Below are 27,951 nucleotides of genomic sequence, written 5' to 3'. Positions count from 1 at the left end.
TCGGCCGATCCCCGCGCAGGGGCCGGAGCTGCCACAGTACCAGTGGCTTCGTGGGGGGTTTCAGGCGAGTCTCCCCGCGCCCGCACGTGCGTTTGAACCGGAGCCGAGAGGTGAATTTTGTTCCTGTGGCAGCCCACTCAGTTCTCGGTCCAGAATCCGAGGCCAGGGAGGGCTGCGTTGCTATCAGTAGTCCAGCACCGGGGACGTTACTGAAACTAAGACGTGGGCCAACTTTAAAATGAGCGTTTGTAAGCTGGCCTGATCTGGGCTCTCAGTTTATTAGCAGCGTTCGGTCTAATTTCAAAACCTTGTGGCGTTGCAAAATCGGGATGACAAACAGTTGAATCTCTTTTCTTTGTTGTAGCTTCTCACTGTCCTCAGCGTATTTTGATGTTTGTCTTATTTTGGGCTGAGAGGTTAAGGTAAATGTCAGACTTAGGAGAAATTACTGTCTTAAGAGTATAAACGTCTTTTTCCTTTTTCTCTAACATACCTATTCTGAAATTTGATACATCTCTAAGTAATATCTATTAAAGTATAACTTCTTCGACATTGGGTTGTCCTCTTTATTGTTCTGCTTAAGAGGGTTGAAACTAGGCGGGTTGGTTTTCAGTCCATGGCCATTTAGAGTTGAATTTGGATTTGGGGTCTTCTGAAGTGTGTGGAGGGTCTCCAGTCTGTGTCGGGTTTTCTGAATGCCCCTACTCGCACATCAGAACAAGTGTACAAGTTACCTTTTAGAAAAACTTGTGAACTTCCTCATTGTCAGGAGTAATCCTCTTATTCTGCTCAGCAGTTTAAATTGTAACTTGTGAGGGAGACTGAAAGAAGATGAGAAATATAAACTGATGAGCCTATAAATAGGAGTAATTAAACTACCAGTCACCGCCTCCCTGAATGCTACGGTTGTGACAGCTGAGACTCAGAACCGATTTAATCTCTCCTGCTCTTGAAAAGACAATTAGAAAAGCCCAATCACAGCGTGGAAAAACGTATTGATTTTTTTTTTCTTTCCTCTTCAATTTGGTGAGAGAGAAATATGCTGGCAATGTATCAGATAAAACGCAAATCCTGCTGATCTTTTCTGGACTATGCTAACAAAAAAAAGAGAATTGTAGCAAGGCTGTATTGCCTACCGTGTACTAGTTTTCATCAAAAGGTTTCTTGCTTAGCTGATATCCCCTTAGTTTTGTAAATGAGACCCCCGCTATTTCACTGGTTGCTTTTCTGCCAACATTTTCATCTTACTGTAAACTAATAAGGGACTCGGAATGGCATGCTGCTGAACGCCCCAAATCAGAATTGAATTGCTGTAAGGAGTATTCCATGCATAGTGAGGACAGCTAGTTTAATTAGAGTGTGGGTTTACGTGTGCGTGTGTTACTTTCTTGATTGTATTTATTGGCTGTGATGTCCTTTGCTTGGGGATAGCCTCTGCACCTGCTCGTGATAGAGGTTGAAGAAGGAAAGTAGAAAAAAAGTCTAAAATGCATTCCATCCCTATAAAAGGAAGTGTAAGAGAAGGTCCTCTATAGGGCTTATGTTACTGGTATCTGTGTCTGCAGTCCCCTTTGCTCTCTCCTCCAGTTTTGGAAGGGACGTAGCCACCAAGGTTCAAAAGCACACATGTGATGGCAGCACTTCAAATGAAGCGATCTTGATCACCGGTCCGGAACCATTTAACAGAGATCACTAACACCCCCATTTTTCTATTTGGGGTGGCTGACAAATGCATCTTCCTACTCAAAGCCAAAAATACAAAGATGAGAGCAGGAGTACAAGTTACCGTTAGAACAGAAGTTACATAAAGTGCAATAAACTCCATCGGTCTCCCAGATGCAGTTTTTCTTTTGCTACACTTCCTTGCTTTTTGCTATTTTCCGTAGGAGTGTAGGTATATGTGGGGGTGAGATTTTTGTTTTTAAACAATCTATCATATTTTTAACCTCTCTTCTAAGCACAGGTGTTGTAGTCCCTTCTTAAATTATAATTTAATAATAATTAAATTATTATTTTTCTGTTATTCTACATCTTTTTAACAACTTGTGTGCAGTTACTTCCAGATGCATTAGGGTTTAGGGTAAGATACAGAAGTTACTATATTAGTTAAAGTTTAGGGAATGTCACCATATAATAAATCTGCAGGGCTGATTCCAATTTCTCCTTTGTATGATTATACATTTTTGGATATAAACTCAAAAACTTGCAAAGATGTCCTTGAATCCGGTGCATATTTAAAAAGCTTAGAAACTGTTCAAAATGTTGCTGCACTTTTTTTTTGTTTGTTTGGTTTTTGTTTTCTCCTAATGGAAGTAAAATTTTGGAGGTGGAAGTGTGGCAAATACATTATCAGCTTCTGCAGACCAACCTGTCATATTCTGAAATCATTTAATGTTCAGTTCATCCCAGGTGCCAATGCTTGTGCAGTTTCTTTTGTGAGACAGCATCAAACCAGAACTTTTCTTGACCTTTGAGTAGTCACTCATTAGATAAATGTAGCATTATTTATTAATTCATTCCCGTTTGCTGTAATAACTTGGAAGTATTTTTTAATATATTTTTTTCATGACCCATGCTGCATAGATTTGATTTTTTTTTGTTTTGTTTTTGTTCTTCAGTTAAAGATACGGTACTATTCACTAGATTTTCTTGGCGCAAGCAGAATATCCTTAACTAGGAAAAAACCAAGATTAACAAGAAGAATCATTTACTTCTGAAATGGAGTTGGCACATAAGTAATCCTAATTCCCATTTGAATGACTGGCTAGAGGTTTGGGTATTCTAGAACCTCTAAAACTCTCCAGAATGTTTCCATGAGAATCCGTGCCTGAAGAGAATAGGCTGGATAAGGCCTTGGTAGGAGTATTGTCAGTGTTTCAGTACAGAAGGAATTGCTGAAACAATTTGAAGTAATAACCCTAAATTTAGACACGCGCTCACATATTTTGCTGTTTTAGCAATGTAGCATGAAATGCTGACTGTATGAGGAACGGTCAGAAATGCTATGCAATTTTTTTTAGGTACAGCACTCTTACATCTGTAATGAGATTGGTTGCAGAGTCTTTTGCCTTAACGTTTTGCTTTACTTTGGAGAAACTAAGAACCTTGTGTATGAAGAGGAGTAGCCTGTGTTCTTTCTGCAGATGTGGAGGGGCATTTTCACTTATGCCCTGCGTAGTGTCTGATTTATGGCAACTCTGAAAAATAAAGGTGATCTTTTAATTGCCAAATACAAGTCTGACAAAGCCACTAAAACAGTTCTTCGTTGCTGTGTTCACATCTCTGTCCCTGGGCTGTGTGGCGGTTTGGGTTTTTTTAAGTTTGTCTTCTAAAACCGTGCCTTATTAAAAACTCCTTTCATCCAGAACGCGCAGATGTAGTTTAGTACGGCAAGAGTGCAATAAATATCCTCAATTATAGATAAGAGAAAATGCAGATGTGTTAACTGAATGGCTAAGAATAAGTCTCTCAAAAGTTAATGCCATAGGTGGGGACACTGAGCTTCTTAGATATAGACCATATACAGCTCTCCTTTGGCAGGGCACTATATTTGTCATTCAGAAGGCTGTTTGTGGGTGGTGGATATCAATATGAGATTCCTCGGTGTTTGTATTTAAGCGGGATATATTCGGGCCAGAGAAATTGCCATGGTAGTTAGAAGACAGAGCGGTGCTCTTGTGTCTGGCAGCGGTCAGCACCACGTTCTCTTGAGGAAGGTGGAAGAAGACTGGGCAACTGAATAGGTTGTCCGCAAGTGAAGTTTCTTCCTGACCCCTATCAGCTGGTGGTCAGCCTGTGCCCTAAAGCATGAGGTTTTGTTAAATTTTTAACCTTTAAAGTGTCATCAAGTGTCACTTTGGATGTTTTGTTTTATTTTTAAGTATTTTTCCTGATTGTATTTCAGTTTCTTTGCATGTCCTGTCTTCTAAGAGTAAGGAAAATGCATGACTTGTGGTCTCTGTTTATATTGTAGACCTTTCTTTAATATCATTTTAATCCAAGCAGTCTGAATATGTATAGATATATCCCTTTCACTTACAAAGCATCTCTTACCAATATGTAAAATTGCAATGTAATATAAAATGAACGATTTGTACTTTCTGCTAAGATAGATATTCTTATTAATTTAGGAACAAAATTCAGTACCTCCTGGTTTTGAAGCTGTTGGATTGTTCTGTTTAGTCTTGTCATGTAAGTTAACTCTGAAAACCGGAAGACCATCTATTTATTTGTTAACACTCTTCATTTTTAACCTTTCATAGATGGTTTCATCCAAATATTACTGGGGTGGAGGCAGAAAACCTACTGTTAACAAGAGGAGTTGATGGCAGTTTTTTGGCACGGCCCAGCAAAAGTAACCCAGGAGACTTTACGCTCTCTGTTAGGTAAGTTTAAATGGTTTTTTTGTCTTTTTCCCCATATTGGTAAGAGTCTGCATTTGATGCTGTTCTATGGGGAGAGAGTTGTAAATGAACTACTTGTAAGAGATGGAAGAATGCATGGGTCACTTTTTAGTCTGTTGTTCACTTTTTTCCCTCTCTTTTTTTTTTTACTCCCGTTTTCTGTGAAGAGGTTCTCAAATACTTTTACCCAACTTGGGGAGACTATAGGTTGGAGGGTGGTGAATTCTGATTCTGCGGAGAGACAGAAAAAGTTAAGGGGAAGCAGAAGTAGATTGATAATAGCATATCTTTTAGCCCTTTATAAATCTGTTTGATAACCATCTGAAAGTAGCAGAGGTGATATGAATTACTGATCAAGCACATGCAAGAAAATGCTATCCAGATTGTCTTCTTACAGGAAAAGTCAGCAAGTTTTTAAGGGCAACTGTGGTGCTATTTCAGCTTCCAAAATAGGCCTTTTGTAACACTTGTCCCCTGACACTGTGTGTATCGTGGTAGGGATGGGGAAAAGATGGCAAGAGGAAGCAGATAAAGGAAAAGGGAAAAGTGGGATTGGTGATAAGAATAATGCTGCTTGGATACCTTTGAGATAATGGGCCTTGTTGAAAAGAAGGGGACTCTTTCAGAGAGCTGTTCTTCATTAATACTAGAGACTTTGGGAGCAAATGACTTGCATCAGGCAAAGGCAACTGTTTACTGAAGGAGAGACCTTAGCAGTTAGTGTGAAATTCTAGGGAAAGGAGCAAACAAGCTCTGACGGGTGTTTAGAATGCTGAATTCTTCTCTCCTTACCCCTCCACCCTTTGTGTTTTTGTGTGCAATTCTTGGAGGTCTGAGGGATTTCCATTGGAGATCGTGAGGCCACAGAACTTACAGTGGCTTCAAAGATTCCTTTGTTATGGAATTAAGGGTTTTTTCCCTATTTTTCCTGACTGTTGGACAGCCACTGCCCCTTCTTGCAAGCCACTGAAATGTGGCTGAAGCACACTTCAGAAGTACATTAGCTTAGCTATTTAAAAATATTTCAGTTGGAAAGGGATGCAAATGTAGTAAGTATGGATTTCTCTAACTCGGACAACGGAACACTAAATACAAAAGTGATTGATTGGAAATCAGCTGACTTGTGTGGTTTGGGTTTTTTTTTTTCCCCTTTGTTTCAAATATTAGACGAACTGGAGCTGTCACCCACATCAAGATCCAGAACACAGGAGACTACTATGACCTCTATGGAGGAGAGAAATTTGCTACGTTGGCTGAGTTAGTCCAGTATTATATGGAACATCATGGACAGCTCAAGGAAAAGAATGGAGATGTTATAGAGTTGAAATATCCGCTGAACTGTGCTGATCCTACATCTGAAAGGTCAGAGAAATAGTGGTGAAAACCTCAGTGTCCATGCACACATTAATAAATGTGTGTTTTATCCCTGTTAACACTACAGTCAGCTCCCTTTTGATGAAAGGGTGACCACTATCTTGTACTAAAAGTGGTCCCACTGATTTCAGTGAGGTTACTTGCAAAGTAGACTAATAAACATGATTAAAGGAAAACCAATCTGAGCCCCAGAACGTATTTTCTTCAGCATTCTTCCTGGTGTGATACAATACTAAAAAAGAGAGCATAGTTCCCTTTATTTTTACTGGGAGAATGTTTTATTATAGAAGTTCTCCTAAAGCTTCCTGAAGCTGTTATTACTGCAAGGAATTCCCAGGTGTATATCTGAGCATAACTTTATACAATTTTTCCAGCGGTGGGCCTATGTGTAAGAAAGTGAATGACATGCAAATCCTCAAATTGCTCAAACTCATGTTTTTAGGAGCATGGCTAATAAGGAGAATCTGAGGCTTTAGACTTGACATATACTGAGGAAGTATGTGTATGTCAGAAATAAACCTTATGGCCAATAGATACCAGTTTATTCTCAGAAGTGACAAAACAAGGAAAGATATTAAAACAAGTTCTCTCACTCCTCAGAATGGCTTGTGTTTAAGAGTAGTGGGGAGGATTATTGCCCTTTTGGCCATGTTTCTTGAAGAAATGAGATTGATGTGATTATCCTGTCCAGTTCCTATCGTGATGGAAGGGTAAGGTCTCAAAGATGCTAAGTTCCCACAGGTTTATCAGGAATGTGCATCCTCATGAAGGAAATAAAAGAAGAATAGATGCCTTGACTGAGGAAAATGTTGCAGTGTAAGCTCGTGTTTATTGGACACCACAGAATCCATTTGGTCAGTTGTAAAGGGTCCAAATCAAAGCTTCATTTGAAGATTGCATGAAATGCAAATTTCAGTGCTTATGGAAGTGCTTGCTTTGAAATGTTTCTGTAATCACTTGTGTGTATGTACACTTCCAAGGCTTATTTTGTTTTTTATTTTTATAAACTGAGGCTTTCTGTAGACCTGGACATTGTTGTTCAGTGTACGTAAGCATTTTACTTTGTAATAAATATTTAGAACAAGCGGATTCAGCCATGGCTGGAATGACAAATAGGGTACCTGTCTATATCTTACTTTATTTAAAGGTGGTTTCATGGGCATCTCTCTGGAAGAGAAGCTGAAAAACTATTAACAGAAAAAGGAAAACATGGAAGCTTTCTTGTGCGTGAGAGTCAAAGCCACCCTGGGGACTTTGTTCTTTCTGTCCGGACAGGAGATGATAAAGGAGAAAGTAATGATGGGAAATCTAAAGTGACACATGTCATGATTCACTGCCAGGTATGATGAAGCACGTGCTTCTTTAACAGGGCTACTTCCACGGGCAGTGGGTTTATTCTAACAGGAGGGCCATCTTACACTTCACTACAGAGAGCTGAATACATTTCCCCTTTCCCTGTGGTACTGTGTGCGCTATGTGTCATCTGTTTGATCAAATTGACTAATTTGATAGCATCAAAATTCTATTATTGGGGTTTTTTTGGTTTGTTTTTTTTTTTTTTTTTGACCGCTTGCCTGACTGAATCATGCTGTCAAGTACCTTCTAATAGATTTGCTTTTGATTGCATCAGAAGTCTGTCTCAAATCCTCTGCTGATGGAGCCTCTCATGTTCATGAATCTTCTTAAGCGATTTGCAGTCTCCTGGACAAATTATATAAAAGTATGAGTAATTGGACAAATAGAGATCCATCCGAGTGTATCTGTTTCTCCTGTCAGTTTATAAGTTGCACTTGATAGATGATCAACATTCTGTGAAAATTTTGAGTATTGAATCCAAGGAACAGTTTTAAATCTAAAGCTTGAATTTAATATAGGGTAGTTCTTCACTGAAGTATTACTAAATTATAGTCGTTTGATATTTTCATATATGCCCATGGGTTGCTATTTAAAAAAAATAATCACAAATTTTGTCATTTTCTTTTTGTTCTGTTATCCTAAAAGACAGTGCAACGTCTTAATTGTTTAAAAACTACTAAAATGCAGTAACAGAAATAGTTTGGAGATGGAAATGGCTTACCAAGACTGTAAAAGCTAAACTACCAGAATTTTTTTTTTTTTTGAGAAAAACTCTTTGATTTGCAGTTAACTAATAGTAGCATTTATGACATAGAAGAAAATAACTTAGCATTGCTTCCTTAAAATAGGGATGGCAGCAGTCAATACCAGCCTTTCAGTACCCAATGAATTTGAATTGATTTCCAAGGCTATCTCCTGGATTCTAGTTATGTAGCTCAGGTAGCCTGCTTGAGCTGACTTGAACCTCAGTTCAGAAGGAATCAGCTCTCCTGAAAAGGCAGATAAAATGATTTTCAATTAGATGACAAAAAGGATAATGTCCTCCATAGTGTGTGTTTGTTTCTTTTTATTAAGGTTCTACCATCCCTTAGAAGAAGGATTTTACTAGATTCTTCTACGTATGGTTTTAAAGAGATTTTCTCATATGTTGCATAGCCTAAGGATTAGAGTAGACTTCATTGTATGAAGTGCATTTATTTTGATGAGCATCTGTCTTTCAAGGATCTAAAATACGATGTTGGTGGAGGGGAGAAATTTGACTCTCTGACAGATCTAGTGGAACATTACAAGAAGAACCCTATGGTAGAAACTTTGGGCACAGTATTGCAACTCAAGCAGGTGAGTGAACGGAGAAGACACCACTAAGCTTTGTTATCTTCAGCATATACTGTTGAAGTGCAGGCTTTTCCATGTATTCTGTGAGACATCTTTTTTTTTTTTCTGTCCTAATGCAAAAATGAAGAATTAAACTTCGTGAAACTGGATGACAAAGTCATTTAAACGGGAACATTTTTTTTATATGCCTGTGAAGGATAGACTCTTACGTCTCTGATGCATGCAGAACTTCTCTTGGTTTCATCGTGGTCCATAGGGATTGCAGGACTAGTCCAGAAATGAGACAATGTATTGAAGAACAACCAAGAGACTAAAAGCAATTGTTCCCTGTCCCCTTCCTTTCTACCCTCACTGCCCTTCGTTGTATGAATTGTAAAGTTTTGAAGTCCAGAGAGATGCCTGGATCCTAGAACTGCCTATATAAAATATACTTAGTGTAGGGGATTTGTGTTTTAACTGTCTTCTCACAGTTGTCACTGGTTATACCTTTGTTTAATGTTTGTATCTTTCTTAGCCTCTGAATACTACCCGTATTAATGCTGCAGAGATTGAAAGCAGAGTGCGAGAGCTAAGCAAGCTAGCAGAGACTACAGATAAAGTCAAGCAGGGCTTCTGGGAAGAATTTGAGGTACTTCATTACGTTCCAAGTGTTATGGTATTAAATCTCTACACTACTAAAAAGTAAGGTTTGTTACTGCCTTCCTGAGATTTTCTCATCTCCCCCTCTGTTGCTTCAGATCCCTGTTCTTGCTCTCCCATCTCCTGTGTCAGGTACAGCATGGATTAAAATTTTACCAGTTCCACTCTTGTGTCTGCTAGTAAAATGAGTGAAATATTTGCCTTTTTTCCTGATTCTAAGAGCTAATGATGTTCTTCAATGTTATTCATTCAATACCTAGCACAATCCCTCCTGAATATCCTCCCCATTGTGAGGAAGCCTTATGTACAACTGTCTGGCCCACCAGGACAATTAATCAGGTTGATTCCTGTGTTCCTTTTCTTCATGTGGACAGGAAGAGGCCTGTAGGTTGGATTAACGTTTCTTGGTGACCAGAGTACTAGTACAGTAGCGGTATCTGATGCAGTTGCAATATGTCAGACGTATTGTGCATATGAGGGGATTGCACCGTGCTTTCTGTTGCACATCTCAGTGCAGAGGATGTTTCGGTTTGCACTCTGCTGTGTTTGGGAGGTTGGGTACCATCGCTTTAAGGAAACGTCGGTGTGATTTCTCAGTCAATATATGCTCTTGCCCTTGAGTTTGTGGCTTTTTGATAGCTGTTTTTGGGGATCTTAAAACTATTGTGAAGCAGTAATGGCAGCAAGCTCTGACATGAAGCAACATTGATGATATGTATTCCTTGGACTCCTGGAGATTTATTTTTGTTTTGTTTGGGTGTTTAATTTCTGCCTGCAGCCAAAACTCCATTTCCCTCCCAGAAAGTAGCATTGCCTTTCCTTCTGTCCTATCTGTGCACCTCTTGTGTGTGTAACATAGCTGTGCTGGCCCAGCTCTCCCCTTCTTTGAAGCCCTAATGATTTTGGGGAGCTACTTATGTTTGAAAGAAAATACAGCTGAAACTGTTAATTTTTCAAGCAGAGCAAATGAAGTATAAGTGTTAACCAACACATTCCAAACTACTTGAGTCTAGCCTGGGTCCTAACCCATCTCTGACAACTGGAGTCATTTAACAGCTGCATGCATGTGATGGTCATAGCCAAAAGCTTTAGAAGTGTCTTAAATATAATGGACTCGTTTATACCCCACACACATAAGAAAACCACAGTGGAGTCTGAAACTCCACCAGCAGGTGGCAACAGGAAACTGGAAAGTCCTGATCTTTGACAGAGAGGCAGGTTTTGGCTGTGTAATGCTATTTTGAGAAACTTCTTGAATAGTGACGGATTTGCAAAGCAGCCATTCTTGAAGAAACTCTTTTTTTGATCAGACATATTCATTAGCTGAATATACTGTCCAATCTGCTCTGAGATTATTGTCAGGGGGAGAAAAATAAATCCATGAAAAGCAAAAGACTCTTACCAAAGAGGTAACACATTTCACTGTGAATGTGGATGGAGTATAAGAAGGTTAGGTCATGGCAGTGGGGAAATCATAAAATGACGGTTAAGCTTTCTCCTCTCTCTTCCCCTGTGCCCAGTGCAGGGGGGGCAGTCCTTGACCCAGGACTGTTCAGTGGTCAGAATCCCACCTGGAGGGGGAAGCAAGCCAGCAGAGGCTACTCTGGCCATTGCTGAGGACTTGGGACTGTTTTACCCTAACAGTAGAGTGGTGGATCCCCTGGGGAGCAGTTTTCATCTATTGCTTGTGAACCTCCCCTGGAGGTAAACTGGCCTCAACCTTTGACTTGCTTCTCTTGCGGAGTTCAAGACGTGAACTCTGATATGGGTCCTGAAGGGTCAGGAAGATTAGCCACACCTGCTCTGATGGCTAAGACTTGCATATGGGAATTAAGTGCTTTTTGCAAAAAAGCCTGATTAGTGGTGTGCTTTATCATATCACGACACAGTCATGTAGATTGTGCCTGTGATCACTGTGTGGTTCAGGCTGAACATACGTTTGCCAGTTAGCCAAGCACAGGGTGTTTGTTGGCTTCCCTGGAGACTCTAAGCCTACCTTACTCTTATTCAGAGGTCATAAAAAGGAAAGCGTGCCCTGTTGGCTTTCCCTTCTTGTAATTGGTGCTGGCTTACTAGAAGCTATGTGAATAAATACCTGTTTGGGTTTTTTTTCTTTTTCTGGAGGGAAGCACTTGTGTGGTGCTTTTAGGAATGGATTGTTGATTTGTCAAAGTATTAATGAACTATTACTTGACACTTATGACTTCTTTTCTGAGCTCTGGTCTTTGTTGAATAAATTTGTCTTGTAATGGATTTGTCAGTTGGTCCTTAGAAGGAAAGTCTTTTCCTGTCTTTTGGCTTCCTGAAGAAGAGTATTTGCTAGCAAGCCAGAAGTGTTAGCCAGAAAAAGTAAATGTAAGAAATGAAAGATTTTACCTGTGAGACATTCCACTTGTCTTTCCCCTTCGCTGCTGTTAGTGAGGTCAGCACTAAACCTTATTTTTTTCCACTGTGTTTTTGGAAATTAAGCAATCTCATAGCAGTTTTCGTGTCATGCTTTTTCATTCACCTCAGGTAAGCTGTAGCTGTCAGCCTTGGTGGCAGGAGGTAGGGGGGCAAACTCCAGGCTGTCCATGGATCTCTGCCTGTGCTGTTTATGATTTGGCAGTCCAGATGGTAGTTATAAATTACTTGTCTTCAGGCATATTTAAGAATGTACCTCTTGTCCCGTGAACCATTAAACAGAAATGTTGACAGTCCTTGTAATGGTTTTGCTTCTGAGAAATGGTTGTTTGGTGAGCGTAATGCTTGGATGTTGCAGTGAAATTGAGGACTATGTTTCAGATTTATTGTTGCATTGTGTACATCTCTTAATGGGCTTGTTAGAAGTCGTTGCTGCTCACGGATCTCTCCTCAGGGATGCTCAAAGCAATAATGATTAACTGTATGAAGTGAAGATGTGTCTGAAGCTATGGTTTCCACACTCTTAATTGTTTCAATTTTTTAACCTGCTAGCAAAGTTTAGCTTTGGGTTCTTTTGCTTGGCGTTTCACTTGGCTGAGACTCAAAAGTGTTAATATTATATAAAGGTGCTCTCTGATAATGGCACTTGAAAGACTCTTGCAGTGTGGCAAGAGATGAGCTTACTGCGAAGTGCTGTTTCACCCATTGCTAGTAGTAGCAAGCAATGCTTTATGGGGATATGTTTTCTGTCTTTTGCTTCATAGGCATGAAACCTGGCAGCTCTCCTATATTGTTTTTGTTCTTTGGTTTCCCTGTCTTTAGGATGAGCCTAATTGTCCAAGGTCACTAAATGAGGTAGTAACAATAACAGAGATTGAAATAGAAGTGAGCAAATGTGCCTGACACGCCCAAGCTTTAAAGTAAAAGCAATCTCTGCAAGAGTATTAAGAGTGGTAATAACAAGGGGAGCAGCTTCCAAAGCCTGAGTGTTCCTTTTAGTCAGGCCAGTACTGCTTTTGGGATTAAAACTTGGAACAGAGGTTGAGATTCTGGTCCCTCCAGCTTCATTGCAAGTCGGGGGATTTGCTACTAAGCAACATGGCTGTGAAGTATGGACTTGCTATTGTCCCTGTCATATTAATTGTGAACCAGGCACTGAGAAATTAGCTCCTTGCCGACAGGAGAAATTCCGTGCAGATTTATTGTTTCTGCACTAGGATGATTTATGGATAACCCTGTTGGTAGTTATCTAATGCACCTCCCTCCTCCCCCAACAGGGTAATATGAGAAAGTCTGGGCAAAATTTTGTACTGGTTTAGTGAAATGGCCTTGTGTTGGTAGAAGAGAATAATTAGAGCACTTAAAGTGGTACGTGGCTGTGGTGGTGGGTTGTGCATTGGCATTTTACCTGTCTCATCCATACCTTTGAAAATACTGTAGCATTCCCATGTGGGCTTTTGTTCTAGGGGAATAGACAAGGATATCTTCTTAATCTTCTGCTTCTAACTGCTGAAGGACTTTTCACTGTGCTTGATATTTAAATACAGTTGCTTGTGTTGATGTGCTTTGTTGGGTTTTTTTGTGTGCTCCTTCCTCCTCTTTGGCTGTCTAGAGTTGGTCTGGCTGCAGCTTGCAAGGATCTGCTCTTGTGGCGTTGCTGTAACACAGCATTCGTAATCTCAGGGACTTGTTTTGGGGGCTTTCCAACAGTGTTACTACAGACTCACTGTAGCTGAAGGAGCGGAAGAAGGCTGGTAAGGCCTAGAGGAATCCAGTACAGCTCAGGTAGAGAAGCACTGGATTGCAAAATGCCTTACTTCTTTGCAGGTTGGCAATGTTTTGAATGCATTAGTTACTAATCTTTATTGGTACTAAAGCTAATCTCAGTTCAGTGGAAATTTTTTAACTCCTTACCTGCCTGATTCAGCAAAAAGGAGAAATGCGATAGTACTCCTAACTTTTATGCTTGGTGAGAAAGACCTAGTGATAAATATGTTTATTTGGACCTGCTCTGTAGCGTGCTGTTTGTGTTATTTGATTTATTTCATGTGCCTTTTAAGACGGCCAGATTTCCACAGACAAAATTTTGTTGTGGTCCTTTGTAACCAGTTATGTTTTCCTTGCAGTGTTTTACAGCTAAAAGGTTTAAGGGACCAACTCGCATCTGCTTGGTCAGAACAGTATCATGAGGACTTGCTCGTTATCGTTTGTGGTTTAAAGAAGCTTTGAATTCATAGATGTTTATAATTATCAGGTGGAAAATAGCTTGCCTTGTCACTCATGTTCCTGTGTTTCTTATATACCTTGTGAGCAATGCTGTACTAAGTCTGAATGGAGAAATCCAGTACCCCCCTCTCTCTCTGACTATCTGGCATTATAATCAAGTGTTACCCTTTTTGTGAAAAAGGATTGCCATAATGATGGTGAAACAGTCCATACTGCTTTTATTAAAACCAGTTATTTGTGCTGTCTTCATTTAGACTTTACAGCAGCAAGAATGCAAACTTCTCTATAGTCGTAAAGAAGGTCAGCGTCAAGAAAACAAAAACAAAAATAGATACAAAAACATTTTACCCTGTAAGTATTGATTTCTTTCATTATAATGAAAGCCTGCTACTTTTCTGTGCTTTATTTTCTTAGCTTGTATCTACAGGATTAATTAGTCACCACTGTGCTTTTTCTTCTCTTTAGTGATAATTTCCCCTCTTATGTTGTCAGTATTAGTCCATGCAATTTCCAATTTGTGTTCAAACACTTGCACTTTGTAGATACCGATATTTTGATTCCCAAATATTGTTTTTATCTTTAGCTTTCATTTAAAAGCGTCACATCCCTAAACGGTTACCCAGCAAACTGGAACGCTTAAATTTAAGAGGATTAATTTGTGGTACAAAACTGCATGGTGCAAATCCAGCAGCCGTTTGCCTTGACTTAGTGCTTGACTGTCCATGTACTCATGAGTTACGAGGGGTCGTGAACACTTATTTTGATCTAGTTTGTTATGAATTGGCTACTTGTTTTAAGAAATGGCAAAAGAGGAAACGTTGAATATTCTAGCCCCTAATTTTCTGAGTTTGATAAGTTAATAGCTTCTGGTAGCAGTAGGAAATGTACCTGTCTGTGGGATATTTAAAAACAGCTGTGTGTTCACAACTGTAGGATGCAAGTGCTTAACATACATATATATTCTTCCAGTTGATCATACCAGAGTTGTTCTACATGATGGTGATCCAAATGAACCTGTTTCAGACTATATCAATGCTAATATTATTATGGTAAGTACATTCCTACCTGCAGGAATCTTGTTGGCACAGCCCATGTCTACTCTTGAACATACCTAAATCCAAGTTAGTCTTGTAACCATTTGTCACCGTTTGTTAAATTGTTTTTTCTCTAGCCTGAGTTTGAAACCAAGTGCAACAACTCAAAGCCAAAAAAAAGCTACATTGCTACTCAAGGCTGCCTACAGAATACAGTGAATGATTTTTGGAGGATGGTGTTCCAGGAGAATTCTCGAGTTATTGTTATGACAACAAAAGAAGTTGAAAGAGGAAAGGTAAAAACAGACTCTCAAACTGGCCGTAGGAAAGGTCAGGACAGTTGAATGCAAGTAAGGACTAAACTGGCTGTTATATTGATCTATATGCTGAAATCTGGTGTGCCACCACTGTCTTTGGAGACCTGGAAGGTGCTGAGTGTCCTTTTATATTGGTGCCCGTGGGAATTAAGGGTACACTCTTATCATATCATCAGGCCTCCCTTTTTTAAGGGTTGACTGATTAAATTTTAGCCACTGAATGTGAATCTATGTATTTTAAAATTATTTAGGGAATGGGGCACTGGAATGCGAGATGTAGCCAAACAGGCATTCTGTGTACTTGAAGGGGTAAGCTCCCTGTTCCTGTAACAAAAGTATTGCTATTTATTTTATCCTACCAAGCTTGTATAGACTTTACTAGAAAAGCAGAATTGTGGGGTGGAAGTTACTGCCTCAGATTCACCTCATTGAAGTCACATTTACTAGGCTCTACCAGAGTGCTGTTCTCTCTTTTGGCTTTACTTTCTGTGCTTGAATTTGATAACATTCTTACTACATGCTCAGCTAGTGATTACAACTGAAACTGTACCTGGTTAGAAATCCCTCAACCAGGTGTGATTTAGCACTTTTATTCCTAAAGTCAGGTCCTTTGCCTTTGCCCTGTTCTGCTTGAAGACAGCTGCCTGTTCAGCCTCGGGAACCTGCGAGCCCCTTGAGAACTGCTGTGGCAGTATTTAATGCTCTGAAAGAGGAAATTTGCCTGCAATGGTGTATGCCAAGAACCTCCATTTTACCTTTTAAGTGCAGAGATCTTGTCTTATTCACTGTCTTCTGGCAAATCTGAGGCTATTACTTTGTTTCTGGGTTCTAATGACATGGCAGGAAAGAATAGGAAATAGTCGAATACTGATATTCTGGCAATGGTCACATACCACTTCCTGTGTATAGTATAGTTTTATCTTTGGAATGTGTTGCTTCTGATCTTTTTTTCTGTTTGGTAAACAGTTTCTCTTCTCTTTTTTTTTCTTTAAGTTTCTCTGCGTTTTCCACGTACCATTGTCCACCTTTTTCAATAATCAGATGACCTATTTCTGAATGGAAAGCTCTTATCTTGTTAGATGAGTGTCGCTTTTGAAAAACATTGAATTGAAAGTATAGCTAATGTTTTTCTGTGGGTGACTGATAATTGTGGGGTTCCTTACCACGGCCAAAAAAAGAAGAGGCTTTGTGTATATGTACTGAAGACAAATAGCAGTAGATTTTATGGGCTTCTCTTCTTAATCTAGGTATCAAAGCTGCTGTGGTGTTTGTAGAAACTGTTAGACTCTGTCTTGTGGATTTTTTTAGGCTTTGTAAACTTCTGCCCATTCATCACCCTTATAAAGGAGCATGATATGTGTTTCCTTCCTGAGAATGAACTGAAGGAGGGAGAAGCTGCTCTTTTCCGGTGACCTTCCTCTTTGGTTTTTCTCTTGGAAGAAGAGAATAAATTATGCGGTTGTTTTGGAAGAGTTGACTTGAATACACTTAGTACATTTATTTATTTATTTATTTAATAAGCTATGGTATGGCCTATGCTCCTCTGCAGTTTCTCCATGATTCTTTCCAAATTTTGCTAAACCTGTTTTCTGTGCTCTGGCTGTATAAAACATTTTAATGTCTGATTACTTAGTTGCTGTGTGCCCTGATTATTTTTTTTTTCTTTTTTTCTTGATGCCTATTTGACTTCTTCAAGAATTGCAAATAACAGTCCTGATATAAAATGAAAGCTTTTTTATCTCAGGCCAAGATGCTTTCAGGTCTACAGGAAGGAGAGAAACCTCTACATCAGAGATGACTTCAAGAGCATGTTGCCTAAGGAAGTGAGGAACTATGAAACATCTCAGATCTGCACAGAGTTCTGAATATGCTTTAGAATGCGCTGTAGAAGCAGCAAATACTTACAAATTAAAGTAGTGTTGTTTTGGAGGCAGTCCATTGAGCTGATAATACATGCATCCCCTCTATCAGACTAAAGCTTGTTTTAACATTCTGTGTTACTGTTCAGACTTGCTATACCAACTGCTCTTGTGTTCAGAGTTCTGTATCGAAACTGCAAGTTATGTTGGCATATGTGAAGATCAACATCTCTTCTTTAGCTTGTACCTTTTTGGAGATGGCAGGGAAAGAAGGGCAAAAGTAACAGAAAAGCATCTTGTTGCCTAAGTAGGCTGGAAAGCATGTGTTCAATCATCTCTTACTGTATCTTGCGTTGGCAGAAGGAACTTTCTTGTTGCCATGTTTTCTCATAAATACGCAGTAGTAACTGCAAATAGGAAATGTTTCTCTGTAGTACTCGGTGTTTGGTCTGCATTTGCTATTGCTGGAAGCTAAATTTCTCATTTGATACTGTGTGGACTTGTATTACGTTCACAGGCTAACAGGAGTCGCTCTTTCCTGAGCTTTTACAGGAACCAAATGGAAGCAGTAATAGGTGAACATATTCTTCAGTGGATGGAATATATCCCTGGCCAAAGATAATCTTGAGAGAGAAGCAGCATACCAAAAGCTCTAAATTTCGAAACCTACAGGCACAGGAGGCTTTAGTCCCCTGCCACGGGGAGCAATTCTTTGTTGCTTTGGTGATTGAATTAGAGAGCTATGTTAGCCCGTTCTGCTCTAAGTGACGAAAAAGCAAGCATCCAAGTTTCATTTCTGCTAAAAAGGGCTTATACCTTTGACTTGTATTTATTTTGCAGGCTGTTGGGTTTTGATTGTAGAATAGCCTGTAAGGCTACAGCATTCCACTGGAAATTCTCAGTATTTTGAAACCTGTAGTTGGGTGGAGATACAAGTAACAGTGTTTTAATCTCCGGGTTTTGAAATTGTCGAGGCAAAGCAGGTACTAAGATGATCACAAAAGCTGCTAAAAGAAAGATTGCCTCTACCTGTTTGTCTGAAATCATCCGGTGTTTGTTATGGGGAAGAGAAACTTCCCCCTAAAACGTACTTTACCTTGTCAGCTAGCTGTCCAGTTGGCGCTAGTAATTGTCTTCTATGTATTCAGAAATGGAAGCTTCAGAAATGTGTTTGTTAACCAGTTTACAAACCAGCCTTTCTTCTTACCGATTACTCTTTTTAAATTTTGCAGAGTAAGTGTGTCAAGTACTGGCCTGATGAATATTCCTTAAAGGAGTACGGTGTTATGCGTGTTAGGAATGTTAAGGAGAGTGCAGCACACGATTACACACTAAGAGAACTTAAGCTTTCTAAAGTTGGGCAAGTAAGTATGATAGTAACTCTGTCCTTTTAATTTAGGTTGCAGATCACAAAAAAAAATATGCAGAAATAGACTGTTTCTTTGGAATCAATAAAAGCACTAAGAGATGAATAAATTGAGCCCTGTCTCTTTCTTTGAAGCTCCAGGTTTAGTTCCATACATCTTTCGCTTTGTCCTTGGGATAATTGAAGATTCTTATACCTAAGCATGTTTTGGCGGAAGATGCACTGCTGCAGAGCTTTGAGGAAACTTAGAAAGAGGGGTGTTGCTTTTAAGTAATCACACTTAAGTCTGTGTAGGCATTGCTCCCTTTCACGGAGATGGTTGCACTAGAAAAATGGTTGTGTGTGGGTCCAGGATGTATAAAGGACACTTAAGGGAAGGAATGCAAAAGATGAAGAAGGAAACAGTGAACTAGTGTGGAAATAGCACTTCTTGTTAAGGGACAATTTGGATCAGGATGCAAAAAGAATTGTGTAAGAAGCAAATAAGCAGGATGTATTAGGTTGTTATGTCCGTGGGATGGAACTGAGTGGGAAGAAGTGCGTAAGGTAAGTGCCACTAGGTGTGAATGATGAGTATGACAGATGAAGGTCCCTTGCTGTTGGTCACCCTCAGACAGAACTTTGCCATGGCTTCTAAAGGTGAAGATGGAAATGTTGTTGGAAACAACTGCATGAGAAGGAGGGAGCTGAGGAAGCAGGTGGTGTGATTGACTTGTCAGGCCAGGAAGAACTCTGGCTTGTTCCCTCCTTTGAGAGGTGTGGTGCTGTGGATACTGAGCAGCAGGTTGGATATGCCACCTTCCGATCTGACTCAGCTTTGCCACATAAATGCTTTTAGCTGGATTTTGATCTGAAGGATTTTGTTTTCACATGTTGGCATCTTCCTTCCAGGGGAACACAGAGAGAACAGTCTGGCAATATCACTTCAGAACTTGGCCTGATCATGGAGTCCCAAGTGACCCTGGTGGTGTACTAGACTTTCTAGAGGAGGTGCACCATAAGCAGGAGAGCATTTCTGATGCGGGACCGGTTGTGGTCCACTGCAGGTATGGTGAGCACCACGCCTCTCCGACTCTCTGTGCCTTTGGAGTTCTGTTGGATCCCTTTTTTTTTGGTGGGGGGAGCTGAAAATTTTAAAAGAAGACAACTTTACCCAAGAGCTGCTCAGACTTTCATCTGTCAAAGTGTTTGTGCCTTCTGTTTTGCAAAATGATATATTCTAGATAGGTGTCAAATGGTTACCTTTGAAGCAGGCTGCCTTTCAGAGTGTGCATGTCTGTATGAATAAGAATTTCTGATGTTGTATGAGAAGGTGGTACCAGTCTTGGCTAGGTACATTTCAGGTGCAGGATCATGGAAATTCTAGTACCCTATCCCACCTCCTGTAGTGCTCTCTTCTCAGTCTCACCTTATGAGATACTTCTTATACGGCAAGGAGATGTTAGATCTGACCTTGTAGTTTTGTTCTGACTCAAGGATGTTAATAAATGCTGAGGTACAGAAGTGCTGTTATGACTTTGGTCTCTTCCATGTTAAGTTGATTGGGTTTCTAGTTACTTTTGGCTGTGTGGCTTGGTTTGACTCTGGCTATAATTTGGAAGTCTAATGTCTCTTAATGTTAGACTCTTAGTTGGACTAGTGTTTTGCTGTCTGTTCAGAAAGAGCAAAACAATTAACTTTTTTTCCCCTTCTGTTTTTACAGTGCTGGGATTGGGCGAACAGGAACTTTCATTGTGATTGATATTCTTATTGACATAATCAGAGAAAAAGGTAGGTTCTCCCCACTTTTATTTTCTTGTGGGACATTGACAGATACATCACAGTAAAACAACAGGAGTGTTGATAGAAGATTCTAGTGATGCTACAAAGTAGGTGTGTGTGTTTGGCGTAGAAGGGATTTGCTCGTTCCTCTTGACTTAGCTGGAATCAAAGTGCCGAAACCCTGCTCCCGTTCAGCATAATGAAAACTTTCAGCTGAGGATTAGCCAGGAGTCTGATTATGTTTTTCTTATTACTTATTTTTCTATTTTTCTTTTAAAATCATTCATGAGTGTGTGGTTGTCAATGTACTCCTGCACGCTGAATTTGAGTAACTTGTTTTCGGAGAACGGTGTTGTATTTATGTATAAACTGCCATAAACACTAACTCGGCATGTATGGTGAGCTAGGTTGCATTTAAAGTCATCTTGGAACAGTGTGAAGTGATGCCATTTTCTCCCCCAGGACAGCTTTCCACGTTATGCTACAGTTCTACAGATATGTGTATTAGTAGTCAAGGACGAATCGTCTTGTGTTAAATTTAGCAATCTTGCTTATTGCAAGATCATTCAACTACGCTGTGTTCTGCTGGAAGATGAGGCCAATCTCTCCTCCAGAGTTTATTTCACTGTTCTTAACATTATGATGATTCTTCCTAGGTGTGGACTGTGATATTGATGTTCCAAAGACCATTCAGATGGTGAGATCACAACGGTCAGGAATGGTTCAGACAGAAGCACAGTACAGATTTATTTACATGGCAGTACAGCACTACATTGAAACGTTACAGCGCAGAATTGAAGAGGAGCAGGTATGTTTGTCCTAGAGTATAAAATGTTCCATAGGAACGTGTTCTAATTGGAACAGGGAGCAGTTTTGCTCGTTTGCTGCCTGTTACTTTTGGAGGCCTGACTGCTGACTGTATAACCAATGCATTGTGAAAAGGCTGGGTCTGTTAACCCTGTTCAGAGAAGCTAGCCTATATTTCAGTTCATTATGCTTAAGAATTACTTAAACTATTAGGTGGGATTAGAAAACTGTAAAATAAAAACTGTGTGTTTGGCCACCTGCAGAGCAAGAAAATCATCGGTCTGAGAGGCTTCTCCATATGACTGCAGTTAGTGCTGCTTTTACTTGAAAATGCTTGCATGTGTGGGATCCCGGCCCCCAGTCCCTGCACCCCAGATCTCAAATTCCCTTAATATTGTCTAGTTTTCTGTGCAAGAAGAATAAAAGATAAGGTTCTGTTAATTAATACAGAACCTTGTGCTCTACTGAGCTTTAAAGAGATTTCCAATCTGTTAACTGTATTTCTGAAGTATGATAATCAATTTCAAATGCTAGTAGCTCTAATATGTATTTTGGAGTCTTAAATTACATGTTTATTAGTAAGAAGTAAGTATATTGGACTGAAAGATTAAAGAATGAGTGCGGTGATCTTGCAGTACATTTTCCAACAAAAAGCAGTTAGAGGAGTGATTTGATGTGATAAGATGAGAAAAGTTTTGGAATATATGGCGACAACCACAGGACCTTCACCTCACTCTTCCTGTTTAAGTACTTCATTGCACTCAAATTTTACAGTCTTTTACAGAAGTTACCTCATTTTGTAATAAAGAACTGACGTTCTGCTCACTGTTATTTTCATTCTCTGCCCTAACCTCTGGTCATCTGGGATTTTTATCTTTTTGTTTCAGAATTTCAGTATCTTTCCTTCTGCAGCTGGCTTCCTGCTCAGAAGGAGATAAACACACACAACTGATCAGGCAGATGTGAGGAGCTGCGCGGTAAGCGCAGTGCCAGGTGTGAGATGTAATCCCTGTTTAGAGACGGAGTGTGCCAGCTCGGGCTTGGCACTCTTGTGTGGCTTCTTGGCTGCTTTTGAGTGTGGCAGAGCTTATTTTATATTTGCCTACATGATGTAGATGCACTGTTCAGCAGAGAGGATAGAGACTTTATTCCTCCCCCCAGGACAGCTGTTCTATGCTCTGAGGGTGATTAGACACAAAGTGAAGAACAAGAAATCCCTCAGGTGTACTGTTTTTTTTCCTGGCTTTGTTGTCTCACTGCGCCTTAGAGCTGCCTCATATCTCTGTGTCTGTAATTATGCAAGCCTTGTATCCTCAGCTTTTTGAATATGGTCTGTTTCTGCTGCTGCCATTTACAAAGTAGATCTGTAACTTTCTCTTGATCGTTGTAATGGGTTTTGAATAGTATTTTGATATTGAGTGGAGCAGTGTATTTCTCCTATAGCGATGAGGCTCAGTTAGTTGTGTTTCATCCTCTGTTCCATTACTAGCTCAGAAGACACAGGTATAAAAGTTTAAGAAACTGGAAATAGAACATTGCTTTACTTCGGGAGGTCTTGACCTATAACTAGGGCTAGTGGCAGCTACAGGAATAAAACAATACCAAACTTCTCGGACAAAAGCAAAGCTTTGCGGTGATTATAGGAACTAATGTCCTGAAAAAAACATCGTGAATTGGGGATGCTCCAAAGCATGTTTTGATAGAGCAGGAAGAAAATTGGCTGAGTAGTAGAATACTATCGAGAATGCTTGAAGTTCACCCCACAAAGATAGTTTGGGAATGAAACGCTGTGTTTTGAGAAACTTTAACTTCTGGAACCTCCTTCTCTACGCTTGCTTTAATTGCAGTTGCAAACAGTGAAAGCTGGAAAGAAACCTGGTGAAGTCAATTAGGGCACCTTTACAGGAAAGAATATGAGGTCATGCTCCCTGTCTGCTTTTCAGTCTGGAAGAACGCAAGCCAGCCCTGATAAGAAATTAGGGAGTCACATTAGCTAGCCTGTTGTCATGCAGGACTTACAACCAGCTGGGCTGAAGAAGTGGATATGTGAATAGCTGCATCTGTTCACATAGATATGCCTGATTTTTGTTTATATTCAGGAAAAATTTCCCTCCTCTGCTAGCTTTCCCTCCTGCATTGCAATGCTGACAGCCTCAAGGTTTCATAGAGTTAAGTGTCATGTTAAATATTGCCTGTCTTCTTACAAGTGTAGAAGAAAAGCAAAGTGAATTTATTTTGGGGTTCGTTTGTTTGTTTTTTCCTGTGGAAATGTGTATATTCTCTTACATCTAGGAAACAAGTAGTTCTTACCACATTTCTGTTATTCTGAATTAGAAAGGATAATTACAGTGAATTAAGTGGAAGGAAGAGAAGCCAGATATCTAATTTTTCTTGGCTTGTTTTATCTGTTTCAGTCAGCTTAAGTAATAGAAGAACTGACTGATTCTTTTAAAATTGCTTTTACTGTACAGTACATGTGTAACTTGAACTGCCATTCATCATGCAGTTTGGGGAGGGAGGTGGAAATCAAGCCCTAGTTTTGGGCTTCAGAATATTATTGGCAGGTGAGGGGTTTGTACCCATAACGCTGTAGAATGCAGCAGAGCGTGAACCTTTGCATTTTGTTTGAATCTTATTTTTTAGCATTAGCCAGGTAATTGATCTTGACTGGTGGTCTATTTGAAAGTGATTTGTCAGGAATAAGTAGGAGGCTGAGAGGGGAGAAGTTCAGTAAAATAACAGAACAAGTTGAGCAAGTTTTGAGCGAGTCTCAGAAGGCCATCTTGGAAAATCTTCAACCTACATTGCTATACAGAGCGTTCTTAATGGAAACTCAGCAGCCAGAACTCCCTAGAGGCTCTGACAACCTCTGTTGTGAGATTGATTCAGGCCAGTTAATTAGTACTTGTTAGAGCATTTAAAAAAAAAAAAAAAAACAACAAAAAACCCCAAACATCCCCCCCCCCCAACCCAGTACCCTGTAAAACTTTAAAGTGAAGCTTTAATTTATATGTCAGTTTCAGTGTATGCATGTGTTGCGAATGTTTGTCTTGAAAAGGAAGAAAGCCATATCCCCTTTCTTTCCTAGCGTAGCTTTGCTTGCTGGAGCCTTCAGTATCTTTAGATGAATGCCAGCACAATTGGCTGCAGCTTGTAACATATGCTGCAGAATACAAATAACAGCTTGGGTTCTTTTTATATCAAACCTAATGGACTAAGATGTTATTTTATTAGAGATCTTGCAAACAACGTTGTTACTCATTTGGCCACATCTCCAAGCTGGAAATAAGGTCAGTGGGAAGCCCACTGGCTGATACTGTCTATTAAAGAATCAAGTGTGGTTTCTTCTGCCAAGTAAGATGAAGATTGTGTAGGAGTGCTGGTTCATAAGGTTGGTAGATTCTGCTGGAGATGGTGGTGGAAAGAGGAATATTGAAAAGCGAGGCTTTTCAGGTCTTGTAACAAATGGCTAAAGCCAGCCTTTAGGTCCTATCCATGTTGTGTGTGTTATCTACAGAATTGAGCTCTCTTCTGTTCATGGACAAACCTTTCTTCTAAAAACGTACGTGGTTAGTTATACATGTAATTTCTGCACTACTTCAATGATTGTTTTCTATTAGTAATTCAAAACCTGGCTTTTTGTTGTGTTTTGCTTCACAGAAGAGTAAGAGAAAAGGTCACGAATACACAAACATTAAATATTCTTTATCGGACCAGACAAGTGGGGATCAGAGCCCTCTTCCACCCTGTACCCCAACCCCAACATGTCCAGAGTAAGTTTGCTTCTGTTGTTAGTGTGTGAGTTTTGAACTGTAGTAACTAATCTTCAGGGACCTTGGATGAGAATGAGTTATCACAGAATGTTGCCCTGTGCTTTGCTCTTAAAATAAATTGAGCAAAATAAATTGTCACTGAATTATGTTGTGTGTACAAATGTGGTTTTCTCAAACTAGGTTCTTCAGACTGTAAATACTTGTTTCATTTTAGAATGAGAGAAGATAGTGCTAGAGTATATGAAAATGTGGGGCTGATGCAACAGCAGAAAAGTTTCAGATGAGAAGATGTACAGAGACTTCCATGCAAGGGCAGGTATGTATGTTCAGGAGTCAGTGTGCATATCCAGCCTGAAGCTGTGGGGTTTGGAGAAAACGTACACAAAACCGAACTATGAGAAGAACTATAGGAAGGATTTTCTAATGCCTGAAATGCATGTGATCTATCCCTCTTAGGGCATTTAAATTCCAGAAGCTAATTTTAATTGAGTTACATCTATGCTACCCTTTCAAAACAACATGGAATATTAGGTTGGTAGTTCGACCTTTGTTCTCATGTCCTGACTCACCAGTGACATAAGTTGGAAGTCTTTATTATTCAGGAGACTGAAATTCTGCATGCTAGCAGAAGATGAGTAGCAACTACAGTCTGAACTTTCCATGTCTCTTATAAGTGATCTTTGCTGCTGGTCGATGCTAAGGATTTGTGTGCGTCTAAAGACATTCAAAGAACACTTAATCTCATGCTCAGCCTCAAAAGATGCAATGAGCCAGTTTACTGTTGTGCCTGTGTGGTGTGTGCAGTTGGTGTAGTATTGTCATACTAGTAAAAACTAAATCCTTGCTTTTGCTGAGATACAAATCTGTAGATTCTCTTTGTTATTTTTTAAATATCTGTTATAATTTGGTTCTTGCAATCAGACAACTGAATATATGTATATTGGTTATTAGCTAATAGGTTTATCTGCTACTTCGGTTAATGAGCTGTGAATACAGCAAAGGAGTATCTTTGAATTTAAGGTGTCTTTAGTCATTAACTCCTTTTGGATTCTAATCTAAAGCCTTTTGTCGTCTTTCCCCCTGTGTTTTTAAAGACCTCAGAAATCCTATTTTCTCTTTTCTAATTGGTAGCTCTAAATGCATTTAATCCATTTAGTCCAGGGATCTTCTCCAAGTCTATACACAATCTCATCTTCTACTGCCAAAGTACCATGCAATTTATAAGCAAGGTTTGAGACTTTTGGTTGCTTTTAAGGCTTTCTTGAGTCAAAATTGAGCACTTCTGTATAATGTCAGAATAAGAAATAACTGCTGTTTTTTTCCCTAAATAATTTTTATTTTCTTCTCCCTTCCTTTCCCAGAAATGAATATGGTTTTTTAAAAAGGTCAAGAAAGAGATGGAAGAAGCTTCACATGAACGGTGAACTCTGAGGGCTTGGTACCTTTTTATTTACGGTTTTAATCCTTCAACAGTAGGCAAAACTTAAGACCATCTAAAGATTGTTTATATCTCTTCTCTCCAATACCTGATTTACAATTGCTCATTTTCCAAATAAAAGGAAATCCTTTCTACAACGTAGACAACTACTTTGTAGAGTCAGTTTTGAATCCCGCAAACTGTTGGACTGTCATCCATTTTAAATAGTATTTTTGTTTCACAGTATGGCTATTAGTTGGGTTTTTTTCCTTATTTGAGCAGTTGTGGGATTTTTTTTTCTTGGGGGGTGGGGTGGTGGGAGAGTAATGATATGGATAAATCCGTTACACTAATGTAAAATACTGATGGGAACAATACTTGATTGTTTGAAAACAGTGGATCACCAGCGTGAACAGAATCAACTACATGATAAAATTAGTCCTAATACATTTCAAACTCGGACTGAGTTTCACAGGGGTGAGCGGTTATTGATATGAAGGTGCTTTTTGTGATAACTGATGGCTTTGATTGCGACTTAGCTGAGTGGCTGGGTGGGCTATTTTTGAGAAATTATGCAAGGTAGCCTTTACATCAAACAAAATTTCTTTTACGTGATCTCTACCCAAAACAGAAACTTACTGTATCTCTCAAAAGACACAGTGGCCTAGCAGTTTGTGAGGACACTGTCTATGTTAATTTGTCTGTGCTCATCTATTAAGCAAGAGGTTAAACTTGTAGAGTTTCAGGTATTTTAAAAAGTTGCATGATGACACCTTGACAGCATATTAAAAACAGTGAAAGAAGTAACCCACTGTGCAGGCTGTTACCTTAGTTTAAGGTAACCCTCTTCCCCTTCTGCTGGGGAGGTGGAAGCTGTTGAGCCTTCTGTTTTTTTCATAAGGCCTTATGCTAGTGTAAGTGGCTAAATTAAAGTTGTGTGGGGAAGGCAGTGCATGGAAGCTAGCTATCCACTAAAATTGCCTTAGTTGAAAAGGGCAGCACGGGCAGCAAGGCCAGCAGACTTGTTCTGGTTGGTTTGATCAGGCAGGAGTTTATTACTGTTCTACCTGAAGTGCCTTTCAGAGCTGCATTGAATTTGCTGTCCCTATTAGATTAAAAAATCATGTTCATCTGAAACCACTTCTGATTGTTGTCAATGAGACAAAGTCCTCTTCTAGAGACTCTAGAAGGAAGAACTGCTGTTAAGCTGCCGGTTAATTGGGTTTCTTCGCTTCGTTTGCTCTGTCCAATTATCTGGACCAGAAGCTCCCCTTGAAGCCATTAGCAGCTGCATGTGTGCATTAAGGGCAGAATCGGTCCCTAGGAGTGGGTACCAGTAGTGTCTTACCAACATCTTTCCCCATGTTTCTGGGGAAGTTCTGTGACTTAAGTGGTGTTAAGGAATTACTGGTGAACGCTGCATTAAATTGCTGTATGCAAGGGAGCAGGGCCAATGGAATTGGGTTATTGGCTTTGCTAGTGAAATTATGCTAAAGCCTGGAATGTAATTAATGCAGCTTTGTGAAAGGTTAAGTGGGAGATTACATTACCTTTTCCTGAGAGTCCTTTGCAAAATCAAATATTTGAACATTTTGTTTGAACTGAATGAAGGTGCTTCTTTAATGTTAAGCAGAATTTTGTTACTTTGCCTATTGTCCTTTTTGTCTTTTGAGGCTTTGGGGTTGTTTTTTTTTTTTTTTTTAACTCCTGTCACCAGCATACCATAATATCTGTTTTAATGTCATAGCTTTATACTTTAGTCATAAATACTTGTGCCCTTTCTAGATCTAAAATTTCTAGTAATGGTGAGAGAGAAACCTATTCATTCGGTAGCGAGATACCTATTTTACATCGCCTGCTTCCTCTCCTGTCCCTATTTAC

General features: G+C 39.6%; 1 protein-coding gene across 1 annotated transcript; it reads left to right on the top strand.

Moving 5' to 3' along the window:
• The first annotated feature begins 3,807 nt into the window (after positions 1–3,807).
• PTPN11 (protein tyrosine phosphatase, non-receptor type 11) lies at positions 3,808–26,031 on the top strand. The gene is made up of 16 exons (XM_009334448.1): positions 3,808–3,812; positions 4,263–4,385; positions 5,571–5,765; positions 6,925–7,117; positions 8,355–8,471; positions 8,983–9,096; positions 13,991–14,087; positions 14,706–14,785; positions 14,908–15,066; positions 18,179–18,310; positions 19,204–19,358; positions 20,015–20,082; positions 20,730–20,881; positions 24,541–24,653; positions 24,868–24,969; positions 26,015–26,031. The coding sequence occupies exons 1-15, from the start codon at positions 3,808–3,810 to the stop codon at positions 24,935–24,937; spliced, it is 1,773 nt and encodes a 590-aa protein (XP_009332723.1). The 3' UTR covers positions 24,938–24,969; positions 26,015–26,031.
• Positions 26,032–27,951: the final 1,920 nt, after the last annotated feature.

The sequence above is a fragment of the Pygoscelis adeliae genome, unplaced genomic scaffold, assembly GCF_000699105.1.
Source record: "Pygoscelis adeliae isolate BGI_AS28 unplaced genomic scaffold, ASM69910v1 Scaffold262, whole genome shotgun sequence".
NCBI lineage: Eukaryota > Metazoa > Chordata > Aves > Sphenisciformes > Spheniscidae > Pygoscelis > Pygoscelis adeliae.
Note: the sequence above shows the minus strand (reverse complement) of the source record. Positions and strands in the feature narration are given on the sequence as shown.

What these genes read in the sequence shown, in the direction of transcription:
- PTPN11 (XM_009334448.1), top strand. An exon ending in CAGTATTGCAACTCAAGCAG is followed by an intron (nt 8,472 to 8,982) that starts GTGAGTGAACGG and finishes TATCTTTCTTAG; the next exon opens with CCTCTGAATACTACCCGTAT. An exon ending in CCGGTTGTGGTCCACTGCAG is followed by an intron (nt 19,359 to 20,014) that starts GTATGGTGAGCA and finishes CTGTTTTTACAG; the next exon opens with TGCTGGGATTGGGCGAACAG.